Source organism: Hyaena hyaena, unplaced genomic scaffold, assembly GCF_003009895.1.
Source record: "Hyaena hyaena isolate Hyena2069 unplaced genomic scaffold, ASM300989v1 scaffold_227, whole genome shotgun sequence".
Lineage (NCBI taxonomy): Eukaryota > Metazoa > Chordata > Mammalia > Carnivora > Hyaenidae > Hyaena > Hyaena hyaena.
This window is the reverse complement of record NW_024080859.1, coordinates 575,781-594,740: the sequence shown is the minus strand read 5'-3', so window position 1 is coordinate 594,740 and position 18,960 is coordinate 575,781. Positions and strand designations below refer to the sequence as shown.

General features: G+C 51.7%; 1 protein-coding gene across 4 annotated transcripts in view; it reads right to left on the bottom strand.

Annotated features, from left to right (window-relative positions):
* Positions 1 to 18,960, bottom strand: part of UNC13A (unc-13 homolog A) — a 60,174-nt gene that overhangs the window by 16,306 nt on the left and 24,908 nt on the right. For 2 of the 4 annotated variants that reach the window (XM_039243367.1, XM_039243369.1), the window contains exons 12-33: positions 17,268 to 17,314; positions 14,197 to 14,275; positions 13,487 to 13,558; positions 12,994 to 13,213; positions 12,215 to 12,442; positions 11,186 to 11,327; positions 10,907 to 11,076; positions 10,211 to 10,326; positions 9,000 to 9,163; positions 8,451 to 8,601; positions 8,090 to 8,158; positions 7,675 to 7,764; positions 7,322 to 7,456; positions 5,777 to 5,910; positions 4,459 to 4,544; positions 4,134 to 4,260; positions 3,320 to 3,416; positions 2,794 to 2,937; positions 1,952 to 2,035; positions 1,327 to 1,404; positions 1,016 to 1,104; positions 413 to 565 (exon numbers count right to left, since the gene is read on the bottom strand). In XM_039243367.1, the coding sequence (XP_039099298.1) occupies positions 413 to 565; positions 1,016 to 1,104; positions 1,327 to 1,404; positions 1,952 to 2,035; positions 2,794 to 2,937; positions 3,320 to 3,416; positions 4,134 to 4,260; positions 4,459 to 4,544; positions 5,777 to 5,910; positions 7,322 to 7,456; positions 7,675 to 7,764; positions 8,090 to 8,158; positions 8,451 to 8,601; positions 9,000 to 9,163; positions 10,211 to 10,326; positions 10,907 to 11,076; positions 11,186 to 11,327; positions 12,215 to 12,442; positions 12,994 to 13,213; positions 13,487 to 13,558; positions 14,197 to 14,275; positions 17,268 to 17,314 (2,675 nt within the window). Of the gene's footprint in view, positions 1 to 412; positions 566 to 1,015; positions 1,105 to 1,326; positions 1,405 to 1,951; positions 2,036 to 2,793; positions 2,938 to 3,319; positions 3,417 to 4,133; positions 4,261 to 4,458; positions 4,545 to 5,776; positions 5,911 to 7,321; positions 7,457 to 7,674; positions 7,765 to 8,089; positions 8,159 to 8,450; positions 8,602 to 8,999; positions 9,164 to 10,210; positions 10,327 to 10,906; positions 11,077 to 11,185; positions 11,328 to 12,214; positions 12,443 to 12,993; positions 13,214 to 13,486; positions 13,559 to 14,027; positions 14,034 to 14,196; positions 14,276 to 17,267; positions 17,315 to 18,960 lie in introns of all 4 variants that reach the window. The other 2 variants (XM_039243366.1, XM_039243368.1) reach the window with 2 other exon arrangements.

Below are 18,960 nucleotides of genomic sequence, written 5' to 3'. Positions count from 1 at the left end.
CCACCCGTCCATCCGTCCACCCACCCGTCCACCCGTCCACCCGTCCACCCGTCCACCCATCCACCCACCCATCCATCCATCCATCTTTTATCCATCTATCCTCCATCTAGCCTTCTAAGCACTTATCTTTTAATCCATCCATCAGTCCACCCACCTGTTTCTCATGCCATCTATCCATCCAACCACCATCCACTCACCCATACAAATATTTACTCACCAGTTCTTCCAATCATTTACCCACCCGTCTTTTCATCCCTTCATACCTCCACCCACCAATCCAAACCATCCAACTGCCACCCAGCAAACATGCCCTGATTGTTCCCTCCAGGTGAGCCCTGGATTTCTGAGGCTCCATCCCTGACCACCCCCTGCCAGCTCAGCCCCCCCCCCCCGCCCCCCGAGCCTGGCTTACTTGCTGTCCAGCAGGTCCATGATGGGTTGTAGTACATTGTCAGCATCCTGGGCCACGCTGCTGCAGGCACTGGCTGGCACATTGCCCGTGCCCTTCACCTGGCTGAGGATGTCACCCATCTGCTTGACACACTCCTCAATGTGTGGCTGGAAGCTTGGAGGGCACAGAGAGGGGGAGCTCAGGCCAAACTCTCCATGCCTCCCAGAGAAATGGTCAGATGAGGCCTCAAAAGCTGACCCATGAACCTGAATGTTTTACGCCGAGCATCAAGGAGCCATGGCATATAACTGAGCAGGGGTGGGGTAGAATAGCAGAATTGGGCACTGGGGTGAGACATTTACCTGTGTTGTTTATGTCATTGCACAGTCCTACCCAGTCATTATTATCATCCCCACTTTACATATGAGTAAAGTAAGGTTCAGAGAGGCTGAACAACTCACCAAGGCCACATAGCTAGTAAGTGGTGAAGTCAGGATTGAACTCAGCTCTAACTCCAAGCCTGAAGTCTTCACCACTACATCTGCTGAGTCTCTGGATGCTCCAGGCTCAGAGGTCTGGGGGCTGCCCCCTCTTGTCTACTCCCAGCCCTAGAGGTGCCCCCACCTGGTAGCAAATACCCGGCTGAGCTCGTCCAAGACATTGTTGAGTTTCACCTGGAGCTCCTTCAAGATGTCACTGGCCTCAGCATCCAGCTGAGGAGGGAGAAGGGACATCAGATCAGGTTTACAGAGCATCCACATAAATGGGGTATTTTCCCATCCAACACAGGGAAAGAGGTCCCAAGGGGCTGGGGAGGAAACAGGCACAGATAGTGAAGCTTTTTGCTTGGGTTTGAGGGAGTGACTGAGCTGGAATTCATCAATGGCTTGCAGGGACACAGGGGAGATGGTGACCCCGCCTGGGCCTTGCCTCACCTCTTTTCCTCCCATGGCTTCGAACATCTTTTCTAGCTGCACTCGGAGCTGCTGAGTGTTGTTCATGAGGATGCAGGGCTGGAGATGTAAACAGAGCAGAGATTCAGGGCTCAGGACCTCTCCCCAGAGCCTCCCCCATCCACTGTTGGGGACCCCAGGATGGTTTCAAGGTCTGGGTCCAGAGAAAGCTGGAGTCCCATAGGGTCATCTGAGAACAGAAGACAGCATTTGGAATCAGATTCCTGGGAATGTTTGGGGGGGGGGTCTCTGGGGATTGGCAGGGGGAATTAGGGCTCAAGTAGCTTCTCCCCCAGCGCTGGGTTTCTGGGAGTAGCAGGAAGGGGGCCAGTTCTTGTCACACACCCGTATTCTCCTACATGGTCTCAAAGCTTTGCAAGCTTACATCCATACACCCTGGAGGCTTCATTCACAGCAATCAGACAATGACACACTGAAGGCGCATGCCCTCCCCTCCAGATTCCCCCCCGCAGACACACACAGTCAGGTACACGGACACACACAGTTGGACACACACAGACACAAGTATTAGAGCCCAGGGAAGAAAGGAGTCTTGGGGGTACAGAATGGGGCTGGGAGGGTCAGGACAGGGTCCCCCACAGGTCACCACTTTCTCCTTCTCCTTGGAGCAGTAGGAGGCGAAGTCTTTGGAGATGATATCTGCATACTGGAGGAGCACATTACTGATGGTCTGCAGAGGATATAGATGGGGGTGAGAATAGGGGCTGGAGTTAGGCAGGTCCATCAAGAGCCAATAGTGAGATCAGAGATGAACCCAAAACCCTATAAGCACTTAAGATGAACCCATTTGATAGGTGAATTCTCCATCCACAATGACCATCACAACCAAGAGGAGATACCACCAGGTAAAGATGATAATTTCATGTGGACCCAGCTCTTTCACAGAGCAACCAACCATCATATTAACCCACCTCCAAGCACAAGCATGACTCAATCCCTAATGGAATCCCAGTTCCTACTTGCAGTCCTCAACTTCAGCCTAAAGCCAACTAGCTGGAACCCTCAACCCCACTTGGATGCTCCTGACCTCCAAATTCACCCTAAGACCCACCCAAAGCCTACATAAATCCTCAACACCCACTCCAATCTCAATGCCAAATTGAATCTCAATCCTAATAGTAACCCTAAACCCGACTCCAACCTCAACCCCATCCTCAATCCTGACCCCAGCTCCAAATTCAACTCCAACTTTAACCACAACCTTGAACTCAATCCCAACCTCAACCCAAACACTATCCCCAACCACAACTCCAACACTGATCTGAATCCCACTGATATCACCAACCCCAACTTGGACCTCAGTCCCAATCTTAACCCGGACCCTGACCTGGACCCCAATCCCAATCTCAAGTGCAACCCCAACCTTGACTCTATCCTAATCCCATCCCTCATTTGGACTCCATACCAACCCCACCCACACTCCCGCACCTTGGCAAAGCGCCTCATATAGTGCCCCACAATCTGGGGGTCAGGGCACTCGAGTTTCTTGATGATCTCAAAGCTCTGGTTGAGCTGGGAGAAGACGTCCACCACGGAGCAGGAGAATAGGGCGTGCTCTGAGGTCTGCTGGAACTGCAGTGGTGGGGGGCCGTGAGGGAAGAGAGGGGTCAGAGCCAGACAGTCCCTGGAGTCCAACCCTCCCACTCTCCATGGGGAAAGCTAGAGACCAACTGCCCTGGGGTGAGATGGATACTGTGGAAGGGTGACTTAGGGGTGGACACAGAGGCTATGGATGGAGACTGTAGGGCTTCCGGCTGGAAGAACTCTTTCATTTGTTGAATGAACAAAAAGCTTTCAAAATCATAACAAGATGAAGATGGTGGCCACCTTTCAGAGACTGGTTTCATCTCAAGGGCAATTTCTGCTCCCCCCGCCATTGGATCCCAATGGATCCCAGAGGGAGCAAGACCACTGTGGGCAGACTAGGGGCTTGGTCATGGCTCGGTCTCCTCACCCCATCCTTCTTGTCTCGCTCCAGGGCCCCATGCAGGAAATCCCGGGACACCTCCTCATTCTCGTCCAGCCACTGGATGACAAAGGGCTCAAACCACCTGGAATGGAGAGCAGGGGTGAGGTCTTCGCACCTCTTGTCCCCTGCTATGCCTGGCTCTGGATGATACTTGGGCAGGTCCTCTTCTCCCTTGAACTCACCCTGTGGCCTCAGTGGGGCTACTCCCTGCTTCCATACCCCACCAGGCCTCAGTTACTTCAGCCATGAAATGGACCTCATGACCACTGTCAGAGTAGCAGATAAACTACCCCTAGGCAAGTGGATTTACTCTCTGGGGTCCCATTACCTGTACAACAGAGGAGTATCTATCCCACAGTGCTGCTGTGAGTGTGAATGACACACCATACAGTAGGTCCTCGGTAAATGATGACCACCATCCCGCTCTCCAACACAGTCAGACATCCAAGTTCAAATCCTGGCTCTGTCACTTATTGGATGTCACCTTGGCCAAGTCCTTCGGCATTTAACTCTCCATTTCCTCACAAAATGGGAATTATAATGCTCCCATCTTACAGAATTGTCAAAAGGATTAAGTGAGACAAGACACATGGGACTGCTCAGTGGAGTTCCTGATACTTCCGAATACTAATTGTCTGGGCTATAGGAATCCACAGTCTAATGGCTGAAAATAGAGAATGCTAGGTGTGCACCCCACTATGACCCTGATGCCTGGGGAACCCTGAGTAGGTCAGCCTTCATCTCTGGGCCTCAGTCTAGCTGTCAGCACTACAGTTCTGGCTTGGGGCAAGGGACTTACGCAGGGTACTCAGGCACGCGGTCCTTGAAGGCAGGAAGCTCTGCCACATACTCGTTGTAAAGCCACTTGACCTTGAAGTGTAGGTTCATGTAGTCAGCACTCTTGCACAGGCGATGCTTGTCATGCTCTGGTAGGGGGAGAATGGATGCGGCTCAGTCAGGAGGGTTTCCACCTTCTGTCTTGGCAGTACCTGCTCTGGCCATCACAGGTGTCCAACCTCAAGCTTGAGGGTCCAGGACACTCGCAGCCTTGGAGGGGATACTGAGGCACAACTACCTGCTGTAGCCAGGCTGGCAGATATGGGGATGGTTGGGGGGGTACTTACCCTCCATGGCATACTTCATGTCCTGGGCAAACAGGTTCCACATCACTTCGGCACTGATTTTGCCCACGTTCAGCTCCTGGGGAAACCTAGTGAAGGTCATGGAAGTATGAAACCTTGACAGATGGATGCAAGATGGCACAGGCTGCTTTGGCCTTCCCACCAGAGGGTAATGCAGGACAGGCAGAGGGATCCGGATTCAAGCTCCCTCAAAGCCACTGACTTGCTGAGTGACTCTGAACTGAAGCCCTGCTTCTCCCTGAGTCTCCATTCATCGATCTCTCCATCCCTCTATCCATTCACTCACCCAGTCATCCATCTTTCTACCCATCCATTCACTCACTCATCTGTCTGCTCACTCATCCATTGCTCCATCCATCCACCCATCCATCTCTTCATCCAATCAGCTATCCATCCATTCCTTTATCTACCCATTCATTCTTCCACCAATCTATCCATTCATCCATGTATCCATCTACCCATCCACCCATCCATCCATCTCTCCATACAGCCAGCCATCCATTCCTTCATCCACCCACTCATCCTTCCACCAAACTATCCATCCATCCATTCATCTCTCCACTCAATCATAACTCCATCCATCTTCCAATACATCCATCCACCCTTCAGTCCATCAATCTCAAATCCCTAATCTTAACTGAATATCTAACTAACCAAGAGATACTGACACACCAGAGTTAGGAGCCCCTCTGGCACTCAGGGAGAAATAATATACAACAGTTCATTCAGCTAACACCGATGAAAACTCTACAGATATATAAATCATACAAAACTGTACATATTCACACACAATTACATAATATACAATATTGTATGTTGAAGTGCATTCCATAATTGTATGCACATATACAATATATATTTAAACCCACAGGCCACAACTATACACAGAATTACATCCACACACAAGATATAATGCAATTTAAATGTAAAACATTTGATAGAGGACTTAACACATATTAAATACTTAAACACTGTTTATCATTATTTATGAACCTACACTATTATATACGTATGTACACATTGTTATTCACACAAATCAACATGTACAAAATACATATCTGATTACACCAGTGATTATACTTACAGTTTTATGTTTATGCTTATAAATTATGCCATATTTCGTTCAGGCACAACCACAGCTACAGCTGCCTCCACATACACATCATTTTATGTGTAATTAGACATGATCACTTTTACACATAAGACACAAAATTGTGCACACATACACACACACACACACACACACACACACAGTGCATACACACCTCCAGATAATTAACTGCACGAATACACAACTCACTGGTTGAGGCAGGGAGTGTATGAATTCTTGTCTTCCTCAATGATGGACACTATGAGGGTGATCAGCTTGGACCAGAAGTCAAGGTTCTTGATGCTGGGTCCCTGTTCCTCTGGGGGAACTTCTCCTTTCTTAGCCTGGAAGCGGCAATAGAGAGATTGGCCAAAGGGATCCAGGGGTTGGTGCCTCAGTTAGTTCATTACTGAGGGGCAGGAGGTTAGGGAGGAAGTTAAGCTTTCAAGTGGGAAAGCTGCATGAAAAGAAACTGAACTCTTGTAAACTGGTCTAAACCAAGCTCATGTCCATGCAGCTCAACAAAGCTTAATTAGACTCAACTCATAAAATTGTACAGAACTGACTTTCGTTGAAAAAACCCAAAGCCCATGAAACCAAATGGAACAGAAATGAATGCCAGTCAGGCCCACTTAGCTTAACAGATGGAGGTTCACAAGAGTTAATTCAATGAAACTGAACTTGGGCCAATTACACTGAGTAAAGTGGAATGAAGCTTAACTGGATTGAATTAAACTCAAATGAATTCAATTGGATTGAACCTAATCAACTCGTCCAAAAGCAACATCATCCTAAGTCAAAATAATGGAAATAAATTGACTTGAACTCAACCCAATCTAACTCTACGTACTCAACTCAACCTAATATCCTCAGGCCAATTCGAAAATTCAACTGAAATGAGCCCAACTCAACTCAACTCATTTGAACTCACCTATACCCAAGGCAACAACCCAGCTCATCCTAACTCAAGCCAACTCAACCCAGTCAAGAATAACTTCAATTCAATTGAAGAGAAAGAATAAACTTTTGTTCAATGAAACTCAACTTAATCCAACTCAGCTCCTCTCAATAATTGGCCAAGAACAATTTTAAGTCACCTGAAAAGAAATAAATGGAGCTGAACAGTTTATAGTTGAACTAATCTCAACCCATTTAATCCACCGCACCTCAACCGAATTCAATTAAAAGTGACTTGATTTCAACTCCAGTGAATGTAAATAAACAGAATGAAATAAAATGTCACTACATTGACATCCTATCAGAAGCCCAAGGTGAGGTAGGGGTCACCTTAGGTCCCACAGACTCTTGCAATTCCTCCATCCCAGGGCTAATCACCCTAGGATGTGAATTTCCAATGTATAGATCTTTCCCTTCTAATAATGCATGAGCTCCTTGAAACTTGGGACATTATATGTGTAGGTAAACACATATTGAAATATATCAAATAAATTGAATTGAAATGACCCAAACCGAATTTTACTCAAGAAATTCAATTCAACTCAACATTTATTGAACAGTGATTCTATACTAGGCACACTCTATGCCAAACTCAACTAAATTTAACTGAAACTGAATTTATTGAACATCTATTGAGATCATTAAATCTTCTCCTCAATCCTGACATATGAGTTTATGACCCCATTTTACAGAGAGATACTGAGGCTCAGTTAAACCACTTGAGAAGGGGAAGATCTGGGACTTGGTCAGGGCTGCTTGGTATCCCCTATCCCTTTCTGCTTTATCTAGGGTCCTCACCGGGTCGGTCTGGTATTCCCGACTATAAAGTTCATGACAGTTGTTGAAGATGTACTCATAAGTAGAGTTGAGGCAGGCTTTCACACAATCTTTTACCACTTGGCTGGCTCGGGGTGGGCTCTGAAGTTCTTGTACCTAGACGGAGGGAGACAGGCACGAGTAGGCACAGCTGGGACAGGAGGTACCCAGAAAGTGGCTACACGTAGTTATGAGTTTAAGGAAATGTAGCAGTATGAAAGCAGAGGGTCATTGAGAAAGGGGCCTATTCTCCAGGAGAAATGTTACTTGGTTAGGAGCTAAGAGTCCTGGAGAAAGCCCCTTGGAGAGCTAATGGGACTGGGTCCCCTTCTTACCTTCATCCGAAAGAAGGTGATGCTGGTGAGAAGGTCCACAGTGGATTTGAGGTCCTGGAGTCTCTCTGGGCTGCTGGCTGGGAAGTTATTCTGTTGGAAGGGAGAAGAGAGACTGGATTATGAAGGCGGCTGGGTGGGGGCGAGGTAGACAGTGTTTTAGGGGACATACAAGAGCTCCCAAGTTCCAGGAAGCGGGTAGGGGTCCATGAGAACACCTTGAAGCAACTGGTGGGGGAGCTGGTTGGATGCACCAAGCACGTTGGGCAGGTGCTGCCCATACATGTGTACACATGTGAAAGGAACGCATTCCACATGTTAAGATGGGTCCTCCCATGTGCACACCTGCTGGGAGCTCTCCCGTCCAGGCACACACATGTGTAGGAGCAAGCAAGTCATCACGCATTGCACTTCTCACCCGATACATGGAGAGGTCGATCCGAAGGGAGTTGTGCAGCTGGTCCAGGAGCTTGACAAAGCGCTCTTTCTGAGGAGGTAGAGGAGAAGGATGGATGGAAGCAGGGACATGGAGGTCGAGGTGGCTGCCATATAGGGCGAGAGCTTCCTATACACTAAGTGCACCCCATCCTTGAAATGAGCCTTCACAATATCCATTTCCATGCTACAGAGAGGTAAACTGAACCTCAGAGAGGACAAGTGACAGGCGCAAAGTCACAGAGCAAGTCAGGTCCAGACTGGAGACCATGGAGTCACATGGGGTCTGATGAACACAGGGGTGGGCTCTCCCTCACCCCCCAACCCTGGTCCCTGGGACTGACCCCAAAGTTGGAGGCAGCAAAGCGGTCAGAGGCGGACACGTTGGTGGAGGCGGTGGTGTGCGCATAGTAGGCATTGATGTTGGCGAGCAGGGTGCTCATGACGGCGGGCACCCCAGGACACATGTATTTGGAGGAGAGGCAGGCAAAGTGGCTGGTGGGAGAGAGGGAATGGGAGGAATTGGGCTTGGCATCCAGCCAAGGCAGGCAGTGCTTCCCCCCAGAATGCCTCCAAGACAGCATCTGTGAGTGGTCCCCTCTGACCCTCAAACCATCCCCTCTGCCTGAGTGTGTCTTCCAAGTTTCTCTCTGTCTCCTCTCTGGGTTGTCCTGTCTGCCTCTAACTCTGACTCTCACGCTGTCACGTTAGCTCCCAGAAGTTGTACTTCCCTAACCTCTAGGGGATTACACAGTGCCCACCACACCCATGCCCTCGCTGGCTCCTTTTCTCAAAAACCCTTGCACCCCAGAGCTGCCAGTGTCTGCTAGGGAACCCCCTCACCCTGGTTTCTTGCACCTTGCCCTCAAGTCCACCCCAGCCTGCAGCCTCACGTCATGGCTTGGTAGATGGACTCGACGCCATAGCGCATGGCAAATTCATCCACAATCTCCTGGGCTGTCTCATCATAGTAAACCTTCCAGGCATCATCACCCTTGGCATCTGGGATTTTCACAACCCCATTGTTCTGCACGTCTGTCACGAAGTGGAACAGGTTCTGCCACCAAGAGGGAGAAGGCATCATGAGGAGTGCAATGAAGCACAAGGGGCCAGAGATCCCCAGCTGGGGGCAGCGGACACCATCCATCCATTTGCTGATTCATTGGTTTATTCATCTACTCTTTCATCCACCCATCGCCCATCAATTCTTGCAATTACCAAAAATTTCACCAATCCACTCATCTGTCCTTGGAGCAATTCAACCACACATCCATCCATCTGTCTGTCCATCCACCCATCTACCCATCCTTCCACTTATCCACTCACTCATCCATCAGCCCAAATATTCCAAAGTCCCCCTATTTACTCCTCTATCCTTTCAAACATGTATCCATTCATTCTTCCATCCACGCATCTATCTAAACATCCAACTTTCTGCCTGACCATTCATACACTCATCCACCTACCCACCCATTCAACTACCCAAAACTTCACCCATGTGGTAATGCTTCCTTTTCATAATTCAACCACATATCCATCCATCCCATACATCTACCCACAACTTAGTCTACCCATCCAGCAATTCATCCAGCCACCCATTCAACCACCCATCATCTACTTATCTACCCATCAGTTTATCCACCCATCCATCCATTCATCCATCTTTCCACCAATCCACCTATCCAACTGCCCCCAATCCACTCATCTATACTTCCAATAGTTCAACCACCCATCTGTTCATCCACCCATCCTTTTATCCACTCATCATTTATGTGTCCATTCAATCATATATTCACTCAAAAACTGAGTCCTCTCCAGGAGCCCCCTGTTCAGGTCTGGGACGGATGGAAGACCTGAAGCTGGGTAATGAGAGTCTGCCTGCAGGTCAAAGAGGGCTTCCCAAAGGAGGGGGCCCTGAAGTTGGATGGATGGGGAGGAGTTCTCCAGGCAGTAGGAATGGCATGGGGGATAGTTCTAGAGGCCCAGAGAGTGGATGGAGTGGCTGGAAACAGTAAGGCGGAGCTGGGGCAGTTAGGAGCGGCAGGTGGAGGCAATGTGGGGATCATAGTGAGCTGTGAAGGCAGGGAGGGGCATTGGGCCTCACCTCGTGCAGACAAGTGTACTGGACATGGTAAGGGGCCACCTTTTCCTCGCCTTTGATCTCCACACTGATGTGTAGCCGGATGGCACCTGATACAGCGGACTTGTCAGTCCGCTTGTCTGCAAAATAGAGAGGGATGTCTGGCTCAGAACTTCCCAATACAGGCCTGGGATATTTTAATGTCTGCATGGCTGTAGCCCAGGAGTCATGACCCTGAAATTAAGACCCAGGTATCTCTTCTCAGATTGGCTCCCAGGCTTGTGCCTCTCCCATTAGCCTAGAATTCACTACGCCCTGTCTCTTCCTTCAAACTAGGATTCCAGACCTTGCTTCCTTGCACAGATTAAATTCCTGAGTCTGCATCTCACTCTTTAATCTGGAGCCCTAGGCCTTGCTTCTCCCCCAGACTGGGCTCCCCAGCCCTGCCTCCCCCATCAGATCAAGATCCCCAGAGTCTATTCATCTTAGAGGGGATTCCTGGGTCTGTGCGTCTCTCCTCAGACTAGGATCCCCAAGTTTTGCTTCCTGCCCCATCAGATTGGGCTCATAGACCCTTCCTCCCCCATCGGATTGGGCCTCACAGACGCTACCCTCCCCATCAGACTGGGCTCCTAGACTACCCCCTCCTGCCACTGGCTCCCCGCTTGGGCTCCCTGGGGCACCCTCCCTGCCCCCTTGCGGAACACCACCCATGCTCACCCAGGTTGTACCATACGTCCATCTCGCCGCTGAGTGTCCGCACCTCGATGATTGTCTGCCCCAGGAAGTCATCCGATTCCCTCTTAAACCGCTGCTTCACGCGGGATTTGATGTCGTCATCCTCATCCCAGACACGCACCTTGATTCGGTCTGAGGAGTTGTGACACTCACTGCAGGGGGGAGGAAGAGGCAGAGGCTGGGGTCAGGTGACCGCCACAGGCTGGTCCTGGAGCCCCCAGAGCTCCGCCTGGGCGGCCAGGGGCTCTGCCAGGCACTTACAAGTGGAAGTTCTCCTCCCACACGGGGTTCAGGTTCCCATAGATGGTTTTTGTCCGTTTCTTGGTCTTCCCAACCTGGACAGTGACATAGGGGTCACTGGATCCCGTCTTGTCCTTTGCCTGCAAGCCCTGGGCACAGACCACTGGAAGACACACAGGACAAATACAAATATGGGCTCAAGGAGTGAGGCGTACGGAGAATAGTCACTGCCACAGGTTCCGGGGACACCTGTGACGTGGCCTGAGGGTCTTGTTCTGACCATGGGAGTCCCTGGGGACACCCACAAGACATGAAGGGCTTGCTAGAGAGTTAACACCCAGGGAGCCCTCCGCTGATGCTGAATGGGAAGGTTCCCCCGGGGCACCCCTGGGTAGGACATTCTCCACATTGTCCTCAAATTTCCAGCGGGATTGAGCCTACAGTTGCTCCCAGAGTCACCTGTTTACGGGTGCCCCCTGCAGGGCTCCTTCTCTTCCAGCCCCCAGACTCAAGTCTCCACCCACACTGGGGCTTCCTGGGGCCATCTTCTGGGTACCCATCTGCCCTGAAATCCTCATCTTGGGGTCTGCTTTCAGGGAAATTCGAACGAGGTTGGGCATGGATAAACACCCTAAGGCCCCCCGCCCCTGGGCAGCACCGTTCTGCTGTGTGAGCTCAACACTGTCCCCCAGTGGTCCCGAGGGGGAACAGCCAGAGTTGTCAAGGGCACTGCCCGATGGTTAGCACCCTGTGCAGGGCTCCTTCCTTCCCAGGCTCACTTCTCAACTCCCATGGCAACACCCCCTAGATAAACAATGTGCCCTCAACTCTTCTGGGGGCCTGATTCTGGGGGCCACAAACCAAGACTCATGCAGAGAGTGTCGCGCACTCACATTTGGAGGCATACATGCCCACTGCGGGAGCACAAACACTCACGTAGGGACGTGGGAAAGATATGGACACACTACAAGCAGCACATGAGCCACAGGAGCGGTCACAGGGGGCCGAGAAGAAGGGACCCTGTGGCCACCCGCACCCCCGCGGCCTCACCAGTGATGCTGATCTTGGCCGACCACTTGGACGTGCCGTCCAGCACGCTCTGCTTGACCGCCTTCATCTGCTGCGTATGCGCGGTCTTGGTCACGGCGAAGATCTCCTGGATGAGCTCGAAGATCTCAGGTTTGTTACGCTCCCGGATCTTCATGCGGTCCTTGAGCACCATGATGATGTTCTGCGTCCGGTCCTCGGCCCCGTGCTTGGAGCTCTTCTCTGCAGCCCCTGGGGACGCAGAGAGCAGTCACTGTCCAGAGCGCGCCCCCCTCACCGGAGCGAGAACCCCAGCTTCCACTCCAAAGCTTCCTAGGCTGCGGCCAAGAGTCCTTGAAGACGTGGGGGTTCAGGTGACTCACCCCCCAAAGCTAGAGCTGCTCGAGATGTCTACAAACTCTCCGGAATCCTCCAACCCCTTCCCCTTGTAGGCCCCACCTTTCTGCGTGAGTCAGCCGCTCTGAATCCCCGCCCTCCACCAAGACCCCGCCCCTTCTCTGACTTCTCCCCTCCCCCCTACTGAGCCCCCTCCCTCTCTGAGCCCCCTGACTCTTTTACTGACTCTCAGTAAGACCATCTCTTGGACAGTTGAGCTAGGCCCTGAGTCCCTCCCCACCCCTCTCCTACCCTCTCACATCTCCTTTCCCCTCCTGTCGCCCCAATCCTCCAGCCAAGGAGTCCCGTACCTGTTCCTGCCCCGCCCCCCGCGGAGCCCCGCCCCCGCAGCCCCGCCCCCGCAGCCCCGCCCCCGCGGAGCCCCGCCCCTCCGGCCCCGCGCTCACGCTGCAGGCAGTCTGCGTTGAGCAAGTCCTGGCACTTCTCGTGGCACTTGACGCCGCACTCCGTGCAGCGCATGCCCTGCCGCGCGATGCCCCACAGCAGCCCCTCGCACTCGTAGCAGTAGGTGGGCGTGGTGGCCGTCCACACCTCGAAGTTGTGCGGCGTCGTGCAGGAGATGGGATAGATTAAGGCTTGCAGGGTCTTCTTGTAAACGTGGTTTTTCTGAGACGAGAGAGAGGGGCGGCATGGGGCGCTGTCCTGCCCCCCACCTCCCGTCGCCTCCCCTGCTGAGTGTAGTAAAGTCCCAGTCACTCCCCCTGCCCCCCACTGTCGGAATCCACGGTTCCTGGGCACAGATCATGCTGGCGGGATGCTGCCTAACCAGATGGTGGGGAGGGAGGAGTGCCCGTCTCTGCCACACTGTCCCCCTCTTCCTCCAGGAGCCTCCAGCCCAACCCCCTGCCCAGCCCGTGGAAGGGGAGGCGCCCGACGCACCAGCTCCTCGTTGTTCAAAGTGCTGGAGGCCAAGGCCGAGGTGATGCCCGCTTTTCTGGACTGGACCAGGGACTGGGGCAGGGAAATCACCAAGGGAGTCACGGGGGTCGATTCACACCCATGGGGTTGTCACCACGAGCAGAATCCACAGCCATGGTTTGGGGCCACCAGCGACGGATTGGAGCCACAGCCACGAAGAGCAGCAGGAGCAGAGCCAGTAAAGAATTGGAAAGTGACAAATGATCTGGGTTAGAAGGGATCCTGGAAAGTGAGCAGCTCACACCCCTGACTCACCCACCCCCCACCACCAGGAACCAGACTCAGAAGCTGCACTTGGCCACAATCACCAGCCACAGAACAAAACTACCAGCCCCTCCATGAGCCAAGATCAGGAGGCACCTGCTCTCTTCCCCACCCAAAAACTGTAGGACGTGGCAGGATCCTCTTACCCCGGAACCCATGCATTGGGGGCCAGCTGGAAGATCCTAATGGGGGGAATGGGTCTGAGGAAGAGACAAGGGCCCAGGTCACTGTCACTCACCATGGCCTGAAGTGTCCATGCAGCAGGCAGGGTAGAAATCAGATTACATTAGTCCCAGAGAACCCCTTGCCAGCCCCTGGCCCCAGGTCTGCCATGGGCAGTTGTACAGGTTGAGCACTGCTTAGGGCAGGCCTGCTCTGCTGGGGGAGGAGAGGGCACAGGCGCTCACCAGGTCGCTCACGAGTGGAATGGGCTTCCTCTTGCGGATATCTGGCATGCTGTCAATGATGATGAGGCCACCGCCAGGGCTGCGGGACACACACAGGGATGTCAAGGGCCCAGGCTTCCCCCTTTCTCCCACAGACATCACTTGAGGCCTGGGCAGGACACGTGATCTCCCCGGGTATTAAAGGTTGAATTGTGTCTCCCAAAGAGATAGATTTAAATCCTAGCCCCTAGGACTTCAGAATGGAGTGCTTTATTTGGAAATAGAGTCACTGCAGATGTCGATTAGTTAAGATGAGCTCATGCTCGACTAGGTGGGCCCCTAGCCCAATATAACTGGTGCCTTTTAAAAAGAGACAGCAATGGGGCGCCTGGGTGGTTCTGTCAGTTAGGGGTCTGACTTCCGCTCAGGTCATGATCTTGCGGTTCATGGGTTCGAGCCCCGCGTCTGAGCTGTCAGCACAGAGCCTAGAGTCTGCTTTGGATTCTGTGTCTGTCCCTCCTCTGCTCACACTCTGTCTCTCCCCCTTTCAAAATAAACATTAAAATTTTTTAAGAGGCGCCTGGGTGGCTTAGTCGGTTAAGCGTCCGACTTTCGCTTAGGTCATGATCTCGCGGTTCGTGGGTTCGCGCCCCGCGTCGGGCTCTGTGCTGAATGCCAGCTCAGAGCCTGGAGCCTGTTTCAGTCTGTGACTCCCTCTCTCTCTGACCCTCCCCTGCTCACGCTCTCTCTCTCTCTCCTAGAAATAAAAAAGAAAAAAAAATTTTTTTTAAAAATAATAAAAAAAATAAAAATAAAAAAAGAGAGACAGCAGTGGGACAACAGAGACAGAGATTAGAGTGACATATCTATTTTTAATTTTTTTTTTTATTTATTTCTAGGAGAGAGAGAGACAGCGTGAGCAGGGAAGGGTCAGAGAGAGAGGGAGTCACAGACTGAAACAGCCTCCAGGCTCTGAGCTGGCAGTCAGCACAGAGCCCGACGCGGGGCTCGAACCCACAAACCGCGAGATCATGACCTAAGCGAAAGTCGGACGCTTAACCGACAAAGCCACCCAGGCGCCCCTTTAATTTTTTTTTTTTAACATTTATTCACGTTTGAGAGAGAGAGAGTCCAAATGGGGGAGGGGCAGAGAGAGAGAGGAAGACACAGAATCCGAAACAGGTTCCAGGCTCTAAGCTGTCAGCACAGAGCCCAACACGGGGCTTGAACCCACAAGCAGTGAGATCAGGACCTGAGCCGAAGTCGGACGCCCAACCGACTGAGTCACACAGGTGCCCCTAGAGTGACACATCTAGAAACCAAGGAATACTGAGGGCTGCCGCAACTACCAGCAGCTAGCACGGCAGGGATGGAGACTCCCCTACAGGAGACAGAGGGAGCGTGGCTCAGCCAACAACTTGACTTTGGAATTCTGGCCCCCAGAACTATAAAAGAATATACCCATGTTGTTTTAACCTACCTACCGGGTAGTGTGTGACAGCAGCCCTAGGAAATGAAGAAGACATTGGGCCTCCACTTCCTCATCTGGGAAATGGGGAAGATGATGCAGTTGCCCAATCTTCATGGAAATTTGAATTAAGGCAGATCTAAGTAATGACCTCAGATGCTCACGAAACATTTCCTTAGGCTCAAAATTGACAATACGCATGTCTATTTGAAATCTGTCCTGGAAGGAGTGATTTCAAAGCTGATGGGAGGAAGGGAACTGGCAATTGTTTGTGCTATTCCTCTTGGCTACGCAGCTTTAGCGTAGCTGGTGACTGGGAATGAGCTCTGTGAGATGATGCTACTGTGGGCTTTATGGATTCACTTTCCTGGGAGGTGCTCTCATCCCAAAGAGGATTCAGGTGTGGCTTTTCTCTAGAAGCTTTCCATTGGCCAGGAAGAGAGATATCTGGGAGCCGTTGGCTCTGGACAAGCCCTGGGGTGCTATCCATGTGCCCGTGCTCCCTGGAGGATTGGGGCTTGGCGGCTCCCAAAATACACCTGTGCTTGGCAGCCTGCCCAGCCTGACCCTGCCTGCCTCACGGGTTTCTCCCGAGTGCCTGTCCCCCATAAGTCACGTGTCCATCCCTGTGTCCGTTCCTGCTTCCAGGGCTCCCCACCCAGGACACCGGCTCATCTGGGAGCCACAGCGTCTCCCTCCACGCCTCTGTTGGCAAAGGATGTACAGGGAAGGCAGTCACCCTACCTGCTGTTACTTTAAAACATTAGCATACTTTAAAAGTATCTCTTAGGGGTGCCTGGGGGGCTCAGTCGGGTAAGTACCCAACCCTTGATTTTGGCTCAGGTCATGATCTCACGGCTTCCTGAGATCAAGCCCCATGTCAGGGTCTGTACTGACAGTGTGGAGCCTGCTTGGGATTCTCTCTCTCCCTTCTCTCTCTCTGCCCCTCCCCGCTTGCACTCTCTCTTGCTCTCAAAATAAATAAATAAAAATAAATGTTTAAAAATATCTTTATATCTTCCAACCTCGCCACTCGGGCACTGAAGGAAGAAAAGCCCTGAAAATAAGCAACGTGAGAGCTTAGATATGACAAAACGGTCCACATAAGCCCTAATAACGATCATTAGAGAGTCATCATTAAAGAAAGAGCCAGCAGCCATAACAATCATCAGGGATATTGAGAAATGGAATCAGATTGGGCTGCTCAGTTGGTTAAGTGTCCGACTTCGGCTCAGGTCAGGATCTCATGGTTCATGGGTTCGAGCCCCACATCAGGCTCTGTGCTGACAGCTCACATTTATTGCTAGGAGGCAGTGGTCTTGGATAATGTGAGTGTCTGGGGCAAGGTACATACCTCTTTGGACTCAGTTTCCCCACCTGTAAAATAGGGGTAGCAGTCCTCCTGTGGGTTTGTTGTGAGGATTCAATGTGCTACTATCTTTGGCTTCTGTCGGTGGCAAAGGTTTATGTTAGTGGCTACCTTATTTCACCCGATCTGTCCCTCAATCTGTCCCCTGTCTCAATGGAATGACTTGTCTGCCCTCACTGGACTGAGGCCATGGTGTGAAGCAGCCTCAAGCTCTGGTTCAAAACTTCCGCCTACGCCCACAACTCCGTCACTCACCCGCCTTTGAACCATAGGGATTTGGACATCTCTCCTTCTCCTCGGGCCTGCGTGACAGACAGACAGACAGACAAGGTCAGTTTGGCAGCCTCTCCCCAGGGCAGGGTAGGCTCCACATCCACTTTTGTTTCCTCTTTGGGCTGGATGTCAGGAGGCCTGGGTCCTAGTCCTCCCTGTGTGTCCTTAAGCTCCCTCTGGGCCTCAGTTTGCCCATCTGTCAAATGGGGAGAGAAGAGCTCCTCTCTACCACCCACCTCAGTAGGACTTGGTCTCCTTGTTTGTCAAACCTGGGGGTGTGTTAGTATCATCTCCAGCCAGAGCTCGTGCACTATAGTCCCAGGCTTCTCGTCCTCTAAACTTCTCCCAGGCTCACCTGGTCATCTGATCTTGTGTCCCAGGGCCTTTGCCTGAGCTGTGCCTCTTGTTTATATGCCCCCCTCCCCACCTACTGCTCCTGACCAGCCTCCATTTATCATTCAGATCTCAGTGTTGATCCAGGGTTGACAATCTTACCTCCTATGCAACTAAAGGGTGGTGGGAGAAGAGGGGGGAGGGTCCAGCACTCTCCTGCAATATCGTTGAAGTATTTTGGATATCATTTCTCCTTAAGTGTCACCTCCTCCAGGGAGTTTTCCTGATTGCCTTGGATTCGTTTTATTCCCCTTCTATGAAACCCAGAGAGCCTGCCCATGTTTGTTTGGTTTTTGTCATATTTTGAGTTCCACCAGAGTAGCTGCTGGGTCTTTTTTCATTGAAATTGCTGACTTAGTGAAAGTTACTCAGTAGACCTTACACTGCACATTCTTTTCTACTCTTTGCATTTAGAACCATGCGATGTATTACTTAGTCCAAAAAAAATGTTCTATTTTAAAACATGAGAAATTTGATTTGAAATTTCTGTGGCTCTGATATTTGATGATCTAAGACTTTAAGAGTTTGTTTAGGATCTCCTATTGCCAGACTCACTCCAGTTTGGAGGATCCCCTTGGATAACGACCCTGCTCTGTCCCCAGCCTAGGGTGGCTTGGAAAATTGAAGAGATAAGCGAATGGCCTCAATCCTGCTGTCTGACCCTAATGCTAATTCTTTTACCTAATTCCTTCTCTGATACTGACCAGACCTTAGACCTTCCCCCAACCCTGACTCTGGTACCCAGTAGGGTCCCAGGCACCGATCCCTGTCCCTAACACCAGCTGTAACCCAGACCTCTGACCTCTGACTGCTGCCCTCACTCTGACCTCTCTCTCTATCCCTAACCTCTCTCCCTATCCATGAGCTTGACTCTGACATGGCTGTAACCATGAGGTAGCTCCAGGTTCCAGCTGGCCTCTCCTTCTTCCCCACTCAGAAATCCCAGGCAGGCATGAAGGATGCTGGGCTGGGCTTTGGTGGGGCCAGTTGTTTGGGGGAGAGGGGCAGGCAGTCATGGGAGACCAGGGAAGGGCCCTTCTGGAGACTGATGAAGCCAAGGTGTAAATAGGGCCAGAGAGGGGTCAGCTTGGAGGGGCTGGGCCAGGAATGCCGGGGCCAGGACAACGGCAGGTGTGGGTGGGGCCAGGTTGGTGTGAGCAGGGGCCACAGAAAGGCCAGGATGTATGAAGGAAGAAGCCGTGGTGGATAGGTGGGGGACAGTGGGCGTGGCCACGGCCACACTGTCTGTGGGCGTGGCCACGCAGTTCGTGGGCGTGACCAC